At 42.7% G+C, this 20,331-nt stretch overlaps 1 protein-coding gene across 1 annotated transcript; it reads left to right on the forward strand.

Annotated features, from left to right (window-relative positions):
* Positions 1-13,226: 13,226 nt before the first annotated feature.
* Positions 13,227-13,892, forward strand: LOC139474957 (oligodendrocyte transcription factor 2-like). The gene has a single exon (XM_071258160.1). The coding sequence runs from the start codon at positions 13,227-13,229 to the stop codon at positions 13,890-13,892; it is 666 nt and encodes a 221-aa protein (XP_071114261.1).
* The last annotated feature ends 6,439 nt before the right edge of the window (positions 13,893-20,331 follow it).

Genomic DNA, 20,331 nt, shown 5'->3' on the forward strand with positions numbered 1-20,331 from the left:
ACATTCGAACGGAAACACAGTGTTGAACGGTAAATCATAATTAAATCTACTCAGCATGCAGATATATATACAGTGTATTTCCATTGTATTATGGGCCGGTGGCCAGAAGTACCGAATACATGTGTCTGTCTGTCTGTATCCCTTAACCGATTAGTTCTATTAATTGCGCACTACCTTTGCAATGTATCGTATGCTATTCAGGCAGCCAGCGAGAAAGGTTTCAGTGAGGAATTCAGGTCAAGCATGTAACGCGCACAGTCTTTCTCCCTTCACACTGTTATTGCAACTTATTGTTTAACACGATTAAAGACCAGGCTTCTATGGAATGACATTGTTCAATAAACACATGTAAAACAACGGGATTGATATGAGAAATTTGTAGTTGTCTTCATAACCACATGTTATGTGCTTGCTGTGCACAGTTGAGCACTGCATTGTTTCAAGTAGTTCACTGTATGTAATGAATGATTCATACCGCTTTATGCGGCGGTTTACGGTTCAACTTCTGCATGGTTTATTGCTTCTGACAGAGATTGTACAACCTTATATGTACTTTGCTTCTGGATACATAGGAAATCAACAGTTTGGACTGTAGTTTGCAATTAATTTCCCAAAAAATAATACGGTTTCATGATATATTCACGATTTTTGGGCTGAACATAGTAACAGTCTTCTAAACATACTTCAAATCTAAACCGGCAGTAATCACAACACAAACCAAGTTAACCAAACGGAACCATACACAAGAGTAATGATTGAGTGAGTTGGGTTTAACGCCACTGTGAATAGTATTCCATTTATATCAGCTTGACGTTGGAGGAAAGCACGAAGTGATGCAGGTCTTAGATGTTCACCACTTCGGTGAAACCCACGAGCTCGGGTATTAATACTGACAACATAATCGGGGCGAACCGGGATTCGAACACACTGTCATAGGTTTCTGGCGTGCCCAAGGGACACAACCCTGCATAGCAAAAACAGCGCCTTATGCGATTGGGCCAACCGTGCCCCCATACACAACTGTAACAAACTACCATACCACAAAGATGTTTTAGAGATATGTATTGAGTAACATTCCATGAGAGACAGTGGCAGTATTACACTATCAAAAACTGCAAAATATATGCAAAATAACTGCAAAACACGCAGTTACATTCAACATACAAAGGAAATACATTATAACAATTTTATTTCAAAACAAGTGTATTATAATGGTATGGAAACACTATGAGAATTGTGCAAAACTATGGTAATGTTGAACATGCAAGGAATTTGTTTATAATTGTAGATAAGATAACCGATCTTGGAAATTGGTTCTGTATAACTGTTGGTAAATATTATAAAGTAATGTTCCTTTTAACAGAGTGTACCAAAGTCTTCATCATGATTGAGGATTATTTGTGACAGGACATTGCATAATGTTCCTCATCTTCTAAGACCGAAGTTTATCTTCAGTGGATTTATTACATTTTTTGTGTTTACTATTTCAAAAGTTTGTTTTATTTAACACAGAAAACATTTTGACCTGAAAGATTGATATTTGCTGCCAAATCATGTTTGTAGAATGACATTTCTTGTGTTATCTATATGGGACTTGTCATCAATTATTTTATATATTACTGGTACTATTACGTGGTATACACCAAGTTCTGCCTGACAGGACTAGTTATATGTTTTCTTGCCTTGGTTTCCCTTGTGCTGACCATTTGAGGACACTTTTTCGTTTATTGTGATTTCCATAGAAAACTGCATATAAACAACCAATTTGTACTTAACACCAATCCTCTCCTCTATTTGCTTACACTTCCTTCCTCTGCAGATGACATTATGTGGCGGGGAACAATTGATGACAATTGACTTCCATTCCAGACAGACGCCTCCACTCCTGGTGTGGCAATAGCAACATCATTCGTGAAACACACGCGGATTTTAGACAAGGATATTCCACCATAGACCAAATATTTTATCTTCAAGCTTCTGTGCAGAAATACATCTCAAAGACCAAGGGGAGATTATCCTGCAGCTTTATTTATATTCGAAGGCTTTCGACAGAATTAACATCGACGTTCTTTTAAAATTCGAGTGAGAATAAATGGGAACTTTCTACGACTATGAGCGTCGATGTACTCTAACTTATCATCATGTGTTCGAATTAATGTTAATGGTGTTTCTGATAATTTTACCTGAAATGTCGGAACCCGTCAGGGATGTGTTTTGAGCCCAAAACGTTTGAGTATCTCTGTAAATGAACTCAATGATCGTGGAAAGAATGGTGGTCAAGGCATATTGTTTAGTAGTGAGATACCACATTTATTTGCATACTTACTATACTACAGACGGTGTTGTGGATAGTGCTCTACAGCTACAAAAGAAAATAAACTTTTTTTTAAATTTCTGTCTATGCACTGGAAGGGAAGTACATTGAAAGAAAACCAAAACGATTGTGTTTCGACGAGGCAAAATATTGAACAACTACGAAAAATAGAATATCAAAGGAGAAAGAATTGAAGGTGTGATTATTTTAAAAGATTTAGGAACAGTTTTCACCTGAAGTTGTCAGGGTTACCCTAACCCTGTTGCCCCCAAACTGTAAATACATGTATATTGAAGATGCATACCATGTGATGGTTATGTAGTTACATGTGAACGGTATGCCACTGTGGAAGAAAATACGTCTCTCCGGCCATGTCATATGAACTTCACACAGCTCATGCAAACTGTCTATCAAATAGATGGCTTACGCACCACGGATAAGTGCACATGCAAGTATCGCGATAGTGTCGGATCGTGAGCAAGATGTCGTGATACGTGTCGGATCACACAGTTGGTGTATCGTGCCAGCCCTAGTGGACAGTTCTTGGTTCTATCACAGCGTGCTCACACTGCACAGTAACTACCCATGAAGCTACACAATACAAACTTAATACATCTTATGGTGTAAATAGAGGATATCATATGAGTGTTCATGTCATGTTATGTTTACCACACGAGTGTCTAAATTCCGGTATTTCCCGAGCGACATAGAATAACATGACCATGAATATGATAAACGCACAATGCCATTTAGGAAGAGGTCGAATGTAAGACATGTTATCATTATTTGGGATAACACTTTCTTAGTAAAGTACACATTCCCATCTGGGATTCAGATAAAATGCTCTATTGATTACCGAAGAAGATCACTACATACAGAGACAAATTTCAGTGTTTATCTTTACGAACATCAAGTGGCAACTGCAGCGGAACCACAATTTCTTCAGCTATGACGTTATTTCGGGTGTGACGTCATCCCGACCTCACGTCACAACCCGATTCGAATGACGTAAACAATGCCGCCCGATTGACGGAAACAATACGCTGTTGTCGCGTGACGTGATATGAAACTTGGGCACATATAATTTGGATCAACCCCGATATGTTTGCCCTCGTGTCTTTTGATATCAAATATATCAACACGAGTTGATAAAAATGGAAAAACTCAGAGTGTGAAAATGAGTGTGGTATTTTATTTATTACCCACATCAAAATATATTATAAAAACTTTCTTTCGTTGACAGATCAAACTGAAACCGATTGCAAATCTGGTTGCGCATGAATATTAATATATGACCAAATATGGGCATTGTTGACATTTCTATGCATACGCATTAACAACATGCTCCTGCTGTTGTGTGCAAACATAACAGCATCAACACTCAGTCATAATTTATTCAACTCATGGTAATTCAAGCGCATTGTTGTTAGTACGCACGACACCTATAAGAAATTCTAAAAAGTCTATTAGCGCCGCGCGTTGACTATCCGGACAAACAGTCAGTCACTCGAACCGCCGGAATTCCAGGCTGTGCAATAAAGATTTTGCGGTTTTCTTGATCTATCAGCTGAATTTATGTCCAGTCCGTACCATTTTTGAAGAGGAAAATCAGAGCGCTCGTCAAGGACCTTCATGTGAACTGTACGACCCGATAGTGAAGACGTGAAAATCAACAAACTCAAGTCTACTTCCATATCAGTGATAGCTTCGAAAGAAGGCCAAGGTCACCATCGGAACAAGAAAAGACAACCGTGATCTACTTACGCTCGGGGATGTTTTTGTTCGCTTTTGATGTTCTGGGCCACAAAATCAGAAGTCAGGCACACTTCCAAGGAGTTTTCAAATGATTTGTATCGGAACTGTTCACTTTGAGTTATCTGGTCGTTTATTCATGAACAAACACCTCCCAAAACAGTGCAACAAAATACGCTTCGAAGGGGACACTGATGGCTTGTTTGGTTGTTTGTTGGTTGGTTGGTTGTTTTACGCCGCACTCAGCAATATTCCAGCTATATGACGGCGGTCTGTAAATAATCGAGTCTGGACCAGGCAATCCAATGATTAATATCATGAGCATCGATCCACGCAATTGGGATCGATGAAACGCATCAACCAAGTCAGTGAGCCTGACCATCCGATCCCGTTAGTCGCCTTTTACGACAAGCATAGTCGCCTTTTACGGCAAGCATGGGTTGCTGAAGACCTATTTTACCCCGGATCTTCACGGGTCTGGATACTGATGGCACAACCGGAGCATCCAACGTAAGTCCAGATATATATCCAGATAGTTTAAACTGACTTTATTTCACCACGCTTATTCTTTTTTGTTAAATCAAACTGAAAGTGGTTTTGGGCGTCACTCTAATAGGGACACTCGACATATCGATACGTACATGGCAAATGGGTATAGCTGGATTATATAATGTCGGTACTAGCTCTGTACATCACTAATACAGGTTGCAAAGCGAAGTTGATGCGCGTGACTATCTTGTTTAGTTTAATACAGTGTGTGTAAATGCCTCTCTTTCAAACGAGGTCAACCTTGTACGACACAGGTTTGACGTACGGATTTGTTATCTTACCACCTGTATCTTCACCACGTGGGCAATAAATAACACATAAGTTATGTCTCCCCATTACAGGACACTGTTTGATAATTTATAACTGATATTTCATAGACATTTACAAAATTGTGTATGAATTCGTTCGACAGATTCACGGTCTGAAAACCTCCATATTCCACATCTTTAAGTTAATATAGGTAAAATGATACGGAATGTTGTGGTATAAAGTTTTGAGGTCATCATCATACCCGTTCATTTATAGGCATTAACAGCATTCGTGGCATTTACAATTATAAAACCATTTCTCGAAACCGCATTATAGGTGGTTCGAGAAGGGAGCTAACTCCGCTTGCCTAATCGAAACTAAACGCACGTGTTGTAGAGAATATGTACCATGCAAACAAACCCTTATTACAAACTACTATTAAGTATAGGATAAAACACGTCCGAGGGTTGTTATGATATTTTAAAACCCGCATCCCCAGGGGTTTCCGAGGGAAAGGGTATCACAACAACCTGATGGGAAGCGTTTTATCTAACTTATAAAACGATTTTGAACCTTAAAACAACATTTATCAACATTTTTATGTTTCGAACATACTTCCCATGAACCTTAGGAAACGGGCGTAAAATATCTGTTGCTGGCGTACGCATCTTGAAAAGGACATTCTAAAAAGCAGCGTGGCTTCTCAACACCTCTCTAACCTTGTGGTACACTCACTGAGCTACAGATATGAAGGTTGCGAGTTCGATCCTCGGGAATATAAAGAAAACAATTGTCATTGAATTTACATTTCATTACATGTTACAGTCTGAACGGAAGTTTTATTAATAAAATCCTGGGGACATTATATAAAATCCCTGGGACATTACAACATCCCTGTTTATGAGATTTAACCCGACGGGAGAACAATAAGATGACGTCACCGGAGGTTTATTAATCTATTTAAAATATGTACTATCACTTTTAACTGGATTAGAATGTACAAATGCGTAGAAACCACAGCAGAACTCACTTCTACGAACATCGCAAAACTAGGTCGTGGGGTCATTAATATTTTCCTTTTATGGAACAAGTTCTCGGAAAAGTTTGAGGTCACAGGTTTGTATCATGTCTGAGTTCTACTCAAGTAATTTTCAGGTTTTTATCGCCACCGACACTTATGATTAGATTGGTGTGTTATACTAGAAAATGTAGACTGAGTGGTATTGCCTCTGTAAAGTTAATTTGAAGTAGATCTAAGTTTCTTGCGCTGTAACAATGTTTCAAAAACTCTGTTATGGGACGTCAGTGGTCAGGTATAATGACGTCATTCAAACTTCATAGAATTCGTGTACCTTTCGTAGGGGTAACGTCACACTAAATAATTTATAAAAACATTTCAGATCAATATAACAAAATGAGAATAATATATATTGCTACATATCCATACAAAATAATTACAAATGTGAGCCCACTGAATGACTAAGTCACCCAAATGAAGCCTAGCGATTTACAAATGTGGGTTATACTATCGCTGCCACCAGTCAAAACTCCCAACATTGATAAATAACCACAACCATGCTTGGAGTTGAACTCGCAACCGAATGACCGTCATGTTTACAAACAAGTGACGAATACACTTACCCCTACTATTTCATTAAAACTATACCGAACAACAAATGTTCCTGTGACATTAAATAATATTTAATGCAAAGTTATGTTTTTTACCAAATCTGAAACAATTTCGGTTTGCAACAGATAAAAGGCTCCTGTAAGTGTTCAAATGGTTTAATTTGCCATATTGACTTCAGAAAAGTGCGGGATTTCATAAAACACATGAACATGCCAAAATAACAATTTACAAATCAATAGCGTGTGTCCACCCCTGGTTGCGATGCAAGCAACACATCGTCTCATGGAATGGACCAGGCGTCCATATTTGCTGGAGCATGTTTCGAAGTTCCTGGAGTGTCTGTGGAACACGTGGTTGACGTCGAAGGCGCCGATCCATCTCATCCCATATGTGCTTGATTGGTGAGACATCAGGGGAGCGAGCCGGCCAGGGGATGACATTCCCGTTGTTTCGTTGAAGAGATTCCCGAACAAGTCGAGCAATATGAGGCCGGGCGTTGTCATGTTGAAAGGTAATGCCTGGGCCATGACGACGCAAAAACGGTAAAATAACAGGGCCGATGATCTCGTCGCGGTAGCGCTGTCCATTGAGATTTCCCTCTACCACTATCAAACGGGTCCTCTTGCTGTAATCCCACCCCATACCATAACGCTGCCGCTCCCGAACCGATCTTCTTCCATGACACAATGATTGACGTAACGTTCACCTCGACGTCGGTACACTCGAATCCGTCCGTCGCTGTGGCCGAGGTGAAAACGAGACCCGTCAGTGAATAGAACTTGTCCCCACTGCATGGCCGTCAAGCGTAGACGCTGTCTGCACCACTGTAGACATGCTTGACGGTGGTTTCCTGACAAAATTGGACGTCTGGTGGGTCTTCTGGCGACAATGCCTGCACATCTGAGGCGACGACGTACGGTTTGTGAAGATATTCGTCGAAGGCTAGGGATGCTTCTTGCAGTCACTGTTGCTGGCTTGAATCGATTTCGTAGGTGTGTTGTTCGAATCCAGTTGTCTTGTCGATTATTGGTTACGCGTGGCCTGCCACTCCGAGGATGGTCTCTGACTGCATTTGTCTGTTGCCAACGTTGCCATAAACACCAAATGGTGTTTCTGTGGAGTTTAAATTGTCTTGCAACATCACGTTGACTCGATCCTGCTTCAAGCATACCAATGGCTCGCAGACGCTCATTTTCGGACAGGTGTGGCATTTCGTAATGTTGAATAATTGCGTAATTTTGTTGTTTTTCTGAGTGGTTGTTGTCAGCACGATGCTAAACAATGCATATGGCATCCCGTTAACGCACATGTTTTTATACCCATTCTTTGGTAGTGAAATGCTTGCATAAAAGTCAACTTTGCATGGAATGCATGCTTTTCTGTAGCAGTTGCGTTTTTGTGACTTGATTCCATACATGTACTACAATATTGAAAACCAAACTTTACTTGTTTGAAAAATACACTAAAATATTGGTGTCACAGGAACTTTTGTTGTTGAGTATATCATGTTATTGATATAGTAAGAATGTAAGGGAGAAGTTGGTTGATGTTCCGTTAGTCTGCAATCTCGAACCAATCTCATTATTCAAACAACAAAGTAAATTCATCTGGAAAACATTGTCAGTCGTAAACCTTTTCAAAATAAACTATGATGGCATTCCCAAAGACATAAACAAAAGTATGAACGTTACTACATTTGGGTTTGAGGTCAAATCTCAAGATTTTTTATTAATGGCCGCGCCCACACTGGTGGCAGCGATGTTACCGAGAGAGTGTAACGAAGGTGTCACACGCTGTGAAGGAGCTTGATATGATATGAAACACTTATAATGCGGTTTAGCCCCAAGGCGACCACCGGTTTTTGAATACTATATGAGATGTATCCATGTTGTATGTATATAATAATTAGTTTTGCAGTTTCTCTTACAATGAGGTCATCTGCAGACAATACCCTTATTAGATCAAACATTTCTTCAGAGACAAATAAGTCATCCTGTAGAAAAGACGTGTAGTGGTATTCGACTGATTCCTAAATAAGAATTAACGGACTGAATGCACATCCCTGACGTACACCTGGAGAACAGAAAAACAACAATCTGGAAGTTTATTAACAGTTTCTGTAACAACTGCAGATTTGTTTTTGGCATGCTCTCAATTATTCTAAAATCTTCTGTGAACTACATTTTGTAAAATGACATATAGGCTAGCAACCTACTTCTATTTATCTAATCGAATGGGTGTTATTTTCGATAAAAGCAGCGTAGACTTTGCCCTTGTTACGTGAAATATATGTTTGGACAAGTACTTGGATAATATAAATGTTATCGACAGTGGAATGTTGTCTACTTACTCCAACCTGGTACTCGCCAATAATAGTAATGAGTTCAGTAAACTGATATCCATTGTATAATTTATGAACCGAACTGTTTTAAAGCTGTTGGAATAGGGCCTGTGGGCCATCATGCGTTTACATGTTCTCTATGAGAAACATTAATAATGTTGTGGAGGTCAATCAAAAACATCCTAAGAAACAGTAAACACCCCTATATAACGTGTCCTTACGACCCATCGCAGCTGAAGATGGCGTTGGCTCCAGAACAACTAGCAGGCAATTCCTGGCTCCAACACATTCTTTATTGTAGAGCCTTGTATCAAGTTGAAAGATGGGTATATTTTTAAGACTTTCTGGCAGTTAGTTTGCAGAAAACAAAACCAAGGGTGTCGGTTATGAATGTGGCAACGTTGAAATATGTTGTTATGTAAACCATGTTAGCCACAACACTGTTAACATATAAACACACGCTGGGTACATCAAGCGCCGATCACCGACGTGTGGTAATCTGATTGAATCAAGCTGTCTCAGGTAATCGTGTTATCGCGCTGTGTGGAGTCAGTGGGCCGATTAACACGTGTTTCAGCCAGTGTCAACAGCTCCGCACAGCCTACTTCACCTTACGTGTGATTAACGTGGATGGGTTTATGTAAAAACATAAATAGGTATTTTGACCATACAATAACCGTTTGACCAGCCAGTAGTCCTTCCAGCTCAGCGGGTGGCTTGACACCCCGGGTGTAGACCAGCGGGTATCAGCACCTGCACTGCTGGGAAATCAGGCCGGCGCGATATACGCTGGGTTAAACATGTATAGGTATATCGGCGGACTTACGGTGGGGGTAATTGGTATTATCGCCTGAATGTTATGCTGGCTCTACACCTGATGACGCTCTCAAGGGCCAAATCAACAAATCGGTCCGGTACAATAGGAAGCGATTAAGAAAAACATCAAGCGATTCGGCAACGCTGTCTACGTTAACTATTGACTGTTTGTCATTACACGGAGAATGCAAGATAATTTAGAAGTTAAAAAAGATCGTAACTATTTTAACAAGACGGAATACTGGCCCTCTGTATCAAATCTTCTTTATTGATGTCTAGCAAGGAATATAAGAAAGTTATGAATAAGTACATTAAACAGCATCGTTTTAATTCGTAGAAAGCGTTACAAGATATGGGTACGAAGAATGAATGAATGAATGAATTTCCTTTTTTCCCCCAGAGTTGAATCCGAAGATTTTACATAGGCAAATACATTATTTACAATACATAAATGAAATTGCTTGACTATATACAATGAAATCATGTTATACAGTGCTATGAATAAACAATTTATAATGTACATTTTGAGAGCAGTAAGGTATCTAGTAGATATACATAAGGTATTTCTTTAAATTCCATATGAAGTGGCAGAAAGACATTATGATGCTTTGCCGAGTATCGTAATCAAGTTCGTTAGTCAAGTCACGGACATCTGCACCGAGAAAGAATGAAAGCATATCATCATCGTCAAGCATTTCTGTTTTCACATGTACATCTACATCAAGTCTATCAATCAGGCATAAGAAGAAATGATTTCTGTCAGGCATAAACATTTCACAGTACAAAGTAATATGGCAATGTCATGTCAATGAATATTGGTTTACTTATCCCAGTGTATCAGCTGGATCACACGCTGTGTAGTATTATATTCGATACAGGCATCTTACACAAGAATGGCTCCTCCGATAGTGTTCAAACCTGTTTACAAAGGTGACCGGAAAGACCCGAACTCTTAACGATCCAATGCTCTTTTTAGCTGCCTCGACAAACTGTTTACTTCTATTGTAAGTGAAAGAATTAACAATTATTTCGAAAATAATAATTTATCATCAGAATCATGAGGAGGATTTCGACACGGATATTCTACTGTTGATAACATGTTCGTATTGCATTCCCTCGCTGAATACCGCACGGCACACAAAAATAAACTATATTGTACGTTAATAGATTTTTCAAAGGCCTCCGATAACGTTTGGTGCTTTGGACTCTGGCAAAATAATTATATACAAATATACACGGTAAATATTTGCAGATCATATTTAACATGTATCAAGGCACACACAAAGTCGTGCATTGTTGCTAATCGTTTTTGTCTGGTGATATCGGGGTTAGACAGGGGTAAATGTATTGACTATTCTCTTTGTTTTATACTGAAATGACCTGGAAGAATACATACAGCAGCAAATGTGTAAAAGTATTGAAAGATGAAGCATTAAGAATCTGTAAAAAATATTATTGTTTTGACATATGCAGATGATACTATTATACTTTCAGATAACGCCCATGATCTTCAAAATAATATGAAAGTTTTTTTATGACTAATTAATATTGATAAAACTAAGGTGGTTGTCTTTGGATCAAGAAAGAATGATGTGGTTACGACAATCGGTCCTGGTGTTGAAGTAGTAGGTCAGAAGAAGTTTTTGGGTCTGGTTTTTAAACGAACTGAAAGTTTTCTATCCACCAAGTCTTCGTTTGTAGCTCAAGCCTGAAAAGCTATGCATTCATTTTATATTAGAAAACATAATCTGGACTTACCAATAGGTTGCCAGTTATTACTATATGATCAAACCATTTATGCCTATATTAACATATGGTTCCGAAATTTGGGGATTTGATAAACTAGATATGATAGAAAAGGTTCACACAGATTTCTTAAAATTCATACTAAGCGTTAAAAAACCACACCTCACCATTTTTTATACGGATAGCTGGGAAGAACCCCTAGTACTGATTTATTTCAACAAAGAATGTGGACATATTGATCCAAGATAACTTTCAAAAACCAGCGAAATTGTGTACTGTTATGTATAATGTATCATTTGCATTATATAGACCCCTGTATTCATAAATATAGTTGGCTCGATATGTTAAAGGTTTGTTTGATGGATTAGGCCTAAGTTATATACGGACCCAACAACTTATGCCTAATATAAATGTATTAACGTGCGTTATTAAACAACGTATCTTTGATCGGTTTAGCCAGACTTGGACAAGCTTGATAAACAACTCTCGCAAGGCAATATTCTACCAATTATTTAAACATAAAATCCAGTTAGAAAACTATCTGCTATCACTTCCCTCGAGACTCAGTACACCCGATTACTAAAATAAGATCCACTAATCATACTCTACCGACGGAAAGGGGGCGATGGGTAAATATACCATAGGAAGACAGAATTTGAAGTCACTTTAATAAACATGAATTAGCTGACGAATATCACCATCTATTAATATATCTTTCTCTGCATAACTTGCGTAAGTTATATATTCAAACGTATTTTACAAGACCTAGCGCGATATAACTTGATATGTAACTAAATACTGAAAGTTTATGAGAACAAAGAAAACTAGCACAGTTTGTAAAAGAAATCCTCAACATATTTAATTAGATGTATGAGTGTGTTGCAGTTAAACGTTCAGCTGGCGTGCGTCTGTCTCATGCCTCGTGTCACATCATAGATCTCGGCTTGATCTTCAATATGTCATAGTTATGACCCTGTAGCAAAATAAACGTTTTTATTTGTTGTTTATTGTTGTCATCCACACATATTCTGTATGACACTGGTCAAGTCGGTATGTTCACTAACACTGATTTCACACGACTTTCAACTAGCAGTATTAGTTCTCTTTTTTTTCTGTCCTCAGTATATGTCGGCGATGGTGTGACTGTCGATTTGTTTAAATCTACTCCACATGTTTTAGTATAAACATTATGCAGCAGCCATAAGACGACGATGTAAGTGAGAGAAAAAGGAATTAGATTTTATTTAACTTGCGTACAATTCTTACATACATTCAGGAATTGTTTAATATCAATTATCAGTAATTTAATGTCGCCTGTTAATTGGTAAATGTCCGTCATTGAGAACGCTCCTCCTACCCATTATTGTCTTCACACAGCGACCAACCAGCGCGGCGGGACTGATTGGCAGAACCACAATGTTCTCGCGTTGGTTGGTCGCCAGCCCGGCACAGTCAGTGTATTAGTGACGGCTGATGGTTCGCCCATTGTCCTCTAACACCTTTATTCCAGGTGACTTGCCCCACCCTCTTGTGTGTGCCCCCGGGGGGTGCGGCCCGAGGTACAAACGTCAGTGCGAATGCTACAACTTCAGTATTGAAGCTACCGCCGCGGTGATCACAACAACCTGACAGCCTTGGCCACTGAAGACGTCACAATTACTGTCAGTGAAAGTTAGGAAGGTCGGGAATTGAGTGACAGTTGATACAAGGTGTTTGTTCAACAGTTCTGAAAACTTTTAAGGAGAAACGCTCACAGGTGCGAGACACTAATGGACATTTCATTCTGAGAATACGTGGAGAAGTTGCATTACAGAACATATCAGTCTGACATGTCGTCCCAGGCCCACAACCACAGCTCTGAGCAGGAAGACGACGGGAGGGATTATATCGACATCATCGGCGAGGACGACTGCATCTCCACTGGTGACGACAGGAGCGACGACGGATGTCCCCAGAGTAAAGCCAACTACTCCCTCCGTGGTCTCAGCAATGGCGAACTGAAGGAACTCCGCTCAAAGATCAATGAGAGAGAACGGAAACGCATGCATGATCTGAATTCCGCCATGGAAGGGCTGCGTGATGTCATGCCGTACGCCCGTGGACCAGCGGTCCGGAAGTTGTCCAAGATAGCCACGCTGACCCTCGCCAAGAACTACATCACCATGCTGACGAAGTCTGTGGAGGAGATGAAGTCACTGATTGATGACATTTACCGCTCTGGTCACCCCCGTCGGGCGCCAGGTGTCCCTGCTGCACACATTCCGCCCGTATCCACTGCACCCCCACCCCCAGGCTTCCCCTACCCCCACCACCACATCACCCCGGGGCCTATGGTGCACCACCCTGTCCAGTCACACCCCTGTACGTCTATGTCGTGTGGGTGCTCTATGTATCCATACCCCCCGGGACATTCCGTCATGGCGCCCATTGTGTCGTCTGCGGGCAAATTCTATACACATACGACTAAGACACTTGATGCGGTACCCAGAATGTGACCTTGTGGACGTTTTATCGGATACAGAGATTGTGAGGTTGTGGCGGACCTTTGACCAAGTACAGACAATGTGAGTTTCTGGATCTTCGATCCAGCACAGATAAGTTAAGCTCGTGGACCTACGATCCAGAAAAGACAAGGTGAGCTTCTGAATCTTCGATCCAGCACAGAGAATTTGAGCTTGTGGACCCCCGATTTCAGCACAGACAATGTGAGGTTGTGAATCTTCGATCCAGCACAGACAATGTGAGGTTGTGGACGCATTGCCAATTGATATATATTGGTACATTCCCGGACAATTCACTCTCAGTGTATTTGCTTGACCTGAAGAAATTTGAAATGTACAAAAAATGTCCACATGTTTGACGAGGAAGATCATAGGAACTATGTTTGACGGACCAATGTTTTATTGAGGGCACCACTGCAGGGGAACAATGTTTGACGGACCAATGTTTTATTGAGGGCACCGCTGCAGGGGAACTATGTTTGACATCTCGTGGTTGTCGTGTGACCGCCGCAGTGTCGCTGTGCAAAGTGCTGATGTTTTCATTTGTTTGATTTTTGCGTTTAGATATGTTTTATACATAAACTGTATACTCTTTCACATGGTGCCTTGACGAACATGGGGTATTATGAATAAATTATTTTTCCAAATATATATTTTGAGTCTTGGTCTTGTTCTGACGTCTGACGTGTCCTTGATTGAGTGAGTGAATTGGGTTTAGCGCCGCACTTTAAAATATTCCAGTTATATCAAGGCGTGTCAGCTCAATGCGGGAGGAAATCCCAAAGTAATGTAGGTCTCAGGCGTTTCCCACTTTGGTGAAACCCACGGCACGGGTATGGTGCTGACAAATCTAGAAACATAAATCGGGGCGAATCGGGATTCTGGGAATCTGTGACCTTCATGACATATACAGCTACTGGCGGCGCCTTTAGACGACTGGGCCACCTGTGACCTCCATGGCATGTACAGCTACTGGCGGCGCCTTTAGACGACTGGGCCACCTGTGACCTTCATGGCATGTACAGCTACTGGCGGCGCCTTTAGACGACTGGGCCACCTGTGGCCTTCATGACATGTACAGCTACTGGCGGCGCCTTTAGACGACTGGGCCACCTGTGACCTTCATGGCATGTACAGCTACTGGCGGCGCCTTTAGACGACTGGGTCACCTGTGACCTTCATGGCATGTACAGCTACTGGCGGCGCCTTTAGACGACTGGGCCACCTGTGACCTTCATGGCATGTACAGCTACTGGCGGCGCCTTTAGACGACTGGGCCACCTGTGACCTTCATGACATGTACAGCTACTGGCGGCGCCTTTAGACGACTGGGCCACCTGTGACCTTCATGGCATGTACAGCTACTGGCGGCGCCTTTAGACGACTGGGCCACCTGTGACCTTCAACACATGTACAGCTACTGGCGGCGCCTTTAGACGACTGGGCCACCTGTGACTTTCATGACACGTACAGCGACTGGCGCTCCACGGGCACATGTACACTTAAAGTACAAGGCTGGCAACATATAAAGGTTTGTTGTATGTTGTTGGCCTAGTGGTTAAAGCGTTCGCTCGTCACGCCGATGACCCGGGTTCGATTCCCGACATGGATACATGAAGCCCATTTCTCGTGTCCCAGGCCGTGTTATTGCTGGAATGTTGCTAAAGGCCGCGCTAAACCATACTCACTCACTGTATGTTGTTTAACGCGACACTAACCACTATTCCAGCTCGATCAAATATTTGCTCAGGTTGAAAACTTTAAAATCAGCCGTTTTGACACCTTGCAGGACTGCCAGTACGTTTGGTGTTACCAGTCCAAAACATGGACGTGTGAACTCTCCAGAACCAGAGAAGGCAAATGTCCACTGATCCGTGGACTGGGTGACATCTGCCCGAGCTAGGAGCATGCGGTGTGTGGAGCCCATGCTATAATGTATACATTCTGGGACGTTGTTTAAATGATCCATTAGTTTTCTAAAAAGACATATTGATGTCAATTTTACATGCTATGTTATCTTGAACTCACAGACATTTCAATATACTTTCACTTGGAATTCACGATTTGAGGACGTGTGTAATTGTCGACCTTACGTCGGCGACAGGTGTTTCAATAGCGTGACATTCACTGGGCCACCTGTGACCTTCATGGCATGTACAGCTACTGGCGGCGCCTTTAGACGACTGGGCCACCTGTGACCTTCATGGCATGTACAGCTACTGGCGGCGCCTTTAGACGACTGGGCCACCTGTGACCTTCATGGCATGTACAGCTACTGGCGGCGCCTTTAGACGACTGGGCCACCTGTGACCTCCATGGCATGTACAGCTACTGGCGGCGCCTTTAGACGACTGGGCCACCTGTGACCTTCATGGCATGTACAGCTACTGGCGGCGCCTTTAGACGACTGGGCCACCTGTGACCTTCAACACATGTACAGCTACTGGCGGCGCCTTTAGACGACTGGGCCACCTGTGACTTTCATGACACGTACAGCGACTGGCGCTCCACGGGCACATGTACACTTAAAGTACAAGGCTGGCAACATATAAAGGTTTGTTGTATGTTGTTGGCCTAGTGGTTAAAGCGTTCGCTCGTCACGCCGATGACCCGGGTTCGATTCCCGACATGGATACATGAAGCCCATTTCTCGTGTCCCAGGCCGTGTTATTGCTGGAATGTTGCTAAAGGCCGCGCTAAACCATACTCACTCACTGTATGTTGTTTAACGCGACACTAACCACTATTCCAGCTCGATCAAATATTTGCTCAGGTTGAAAACTTTAAAATCAGCCGTTTTGACACCTTGCAGGACTGCCAGTACGTTTGGTGTTACCAGTCCAAAACATGGACGTGTGAACTCTCCAGAACCAGAGAAGGCAAATGTCCACTGATCCGTGGACTGGGTGACATCTGCCCGAGCTAGGAGCATGCGGTGTGTGGAGCCCATGCTATAATGTATACATTCTGGGACGTTGTTTAAATGATCCATTAGTTTTCTAAAAAGACATATTGATGTCAATTTTACATGCTATGTTATCTTGAACTCACAGACATTTCAATATACTTTCACTTGGAATTCACGATTTGAGGACGTGTGTAATTGTCGACCTTACGTCGGCGACAGGTGTTTCAATAGCGTGACATTCACTGGGCCACCTGTGACCTTCATGGCATGTACAGCTACTGGCGGCGCCTTTAGACGACTGGGCCACCTGTGACCTTCATGGCATGTACAGCTACTGGCGGCGCCTTTAGACGACTGGGCCACCTGTGACCTTCATGGCATGTACAGCTACTGGCGGCGCCTTTAGACGACTGGGCCACCTGTGACCTCCATGGCATGTACAGCTACTGGCGGCGCCTTTAGACGACTGGGCCACCTGTGACCTTCATGGCATGTACAGCTACTGGCGGCGCCTTTAGACGACTGGGCCACCTGTGGCCTTCATGACATGTACAGCTACTGGCGGCGCCTTTAGACGACTGGGCCACCTGTGACCTTCATGGCATGTACAGCTACTGGCGGCGCCTTTAGACGACTGGGTCACCTGTGACCTTCATGGCATGTACAGCTACTGGCGGCGCCTTTAGACGACTGGGCCACCTGTGACCTTCATGGCATGTACAGCTACTGGCGGCGCCTTTAGACGACTGGGCCACCTGTGGCCTTCATGACATGTACAGCTACTGGCGGCGCCTTTAGACGACTGGGCCACCTGTGACCTTCATGGCATGTACAGCTACTGGCGGCGCCTTTAGACGACTGGGTCACCTGTGACCTTCATGGCATGTACAGCTACTGGCGGCGCCTTTAGACGACTGGGCCACCTGTGACCTTCATGGCATGTACAGCTACTGGCGGCGCCTTTAGACGACTGGGCCACCTGTGACCTTCATGACATGTACAGCTACTGGCGGCGCCTTTAGACGACTGGGCCACCTGTGACCTTCATGGCATGTACAGCTACTGGCGGCGCCTTTAGACGACTGGGCCACCTGTGACTTTCATGACACGTACAGCGACTGGCGCTCCACGGGCACATGTACACTTAAAGTACAAGGCTGGCAACATATAAAGGTTTGTTGTATGTTGTTGGCCTAGTGGTTAAAGCGTTCGCTCGTCACGCCGATGACCCGAGTTCGATTCCCGACATGGATACATGAAGCCCATTTCTCGTGTCCCAGGCCGTGTTATTGCTGGAATGTTGCTAAAGGCCGCGCTAAACCATACTCACTCACTGTATGTTGTTTAACGCGACACTAACCACTATTCCAGCTCGATCAAATATTTGCTCAGGTTGAAAACTTTAAAATCAGCCGTTTTGACACCTTGCAGGACTGCCAGTACGTTTGGTGTTACCAGTCCAAAACATGGACGTGTGAACTCTCCAGAACCAGAGAAGGCAAATGTCCACTGATCCGTGGACTGGGTGACATCTGCCCGAGCTAGGAGCATGCGGTGTGTGGAGCCCATGCTATAATGTATACATTCTGGGACGTTGTTTAAATGATCCATTAGTTTTCTAAAAAGACATATTGATGTCAATTTTACATGCTATGTTATCTTGAACTCACAGACATTTCAATATACTTTCACTTGGAATTCACGATTTGAGGACGTGTGTAATTGTCGACCTTACGTCGGCGACAGGTGTTTCAATAGCGTGACATTCACTATTACATATTTGGCAAATGTCATTTACCTATACCTATAAATATGTTCATGTAAAGTAATTAGGTAACCATTTGATGAGAAAATCTAATACACTTGAGAATCATATATATCCTATCCTCTGATTAGAGTGGATCAGTACAAAGAACTGTATGTACATATGTCGTTGTTGTCCTTTATATGATTTGCACTGAGACGAGACCTAAATAAAATAACTGTCTGTCTGTCTGTCTGTCTATATCCTTTTTCAAGGCTTATCAATCAACGTCAGTTGGTCTCAAAACATGCACGCGGTGACAATACTCGTTTAGCCCTGGAAAACAGATTTAGGAGTATTATGGAGTGACTGTCATCTTCCATGAGCTGCGTATTGCACCTGCTACAGATGCGTGAACTGACATCCACAGACGGAATATAGCGACATTGTTGAACTTTCAATGTGTGTGACAAATAAGGAAATCTACATGTCATTATGACAAGATCCTGTCTATCTGGTAGATGGGATACATATTTTTCAGGTCCAAGATTTGTACAGGAGTACGTATTTAGGTACGTGGAGTTGGTAGCTTTGTCATGCCTAGTCTGTAACTGTATGTCATCACAACGTGGTACAAACTGGTGAATACAAACGTCTACATTTCCACCATCTTGGGCTATCCAAAAATAGGAGAACCCAGTATGAAAAGTTAGTTTACCATTTTCATCAAATACTTTCAGCATTTCATAACACACACTTGGATACTGTCTCGATCCATAGATAATAATTGCAATTTACATCAATACTTGATGCAACGTGTGAACTTTACACACAAACAATGCCTTCCAGCCTGTCCAAGCCCAGTCGTATTTGAAGCTGATTTAGATACACATAAATAACGTTTCAAAACCGAGCTTGCTTATTCTCAGAACCGGGGTGGTCGGGTAGCCTAGTGGTTAAAGCATTCGCTCGTCATGCCTAAGACCCGGGTTCGATTCCCGACATAGGTACAATGTGTGAAGCCCATTTCTGGTGTCCCCCGCCGTGATATTGCTGGAATATTGCTAAAAGCGGCGTAATACCATACTCACTCACTATTCTCAGAACCCCGGATTTCGGAGCCAGACAGTAAAATAGGAGCTATCTTCGTGAGTTACAGAGTGAGTATTTGTTTTACGCCGCCTTTAGCAATATTCCAGCAATATCACGGCGGAAACACCAGAGATGGGCTTCACACAGTGTACCCATGTGGGCAATCGAACCCGGGTCTTCGGCGTGACGTGCAAACGCTTTAACCAGTAAAGACTGTCACACCTGCATCAAGGGAACCCACCCTGCCACTCCTGTATCAAGGAAACCCACCCTGTCACTCCTGTGTCAAGAGAACCCACCCCGTCACTCCTGTGTCAAGGGAACCCACCCTGTCACTCCTGTGTCAAGGGAACCCGTCCTGTCACTCCTGTGTCAAGGGAACCCACCCTGTCACTCCTGTATCAAGGGAACCAACCCTGCCACTCCTGTATCAAGGAAACCCACCCTGTCACTCCTGTGTCAAGAGAACCCACCCCGTCACTCCTGTGTCAAGGAAACCCACCCTGTCACTCCTGTATCAAGGGAACCCACCCTGTCACTCCTGTGTCAAGGGAACCCACCCTGTCACTCCTGTGTCAAGGGAACCCACCCTGTCACTCCTGTGTCAAGGGAACCCACCCTGTCACTCCTGTGTCAAGGGAACCCACCCTGTCACTCCTGTGTCAAGGGAACCAACCCTGTCACTCCTG

The sequence above is a fragment of the Haliotis cracherodii genome, unplaced genomic scaffold (assembly GCF_022045235.1).
Source record: "Haliotis cracherodii isolate W230 unplaced genomic scaffold, xgHalCrac1.p SCAF_3, whole genome shotgun sequence".
Lineage (NCBI taxonomy): Eukaryota > Metazoa > Mollusca > Gastropoda > Lepetellida > Haliotidae > Haliotis > Haliotis cracherodii.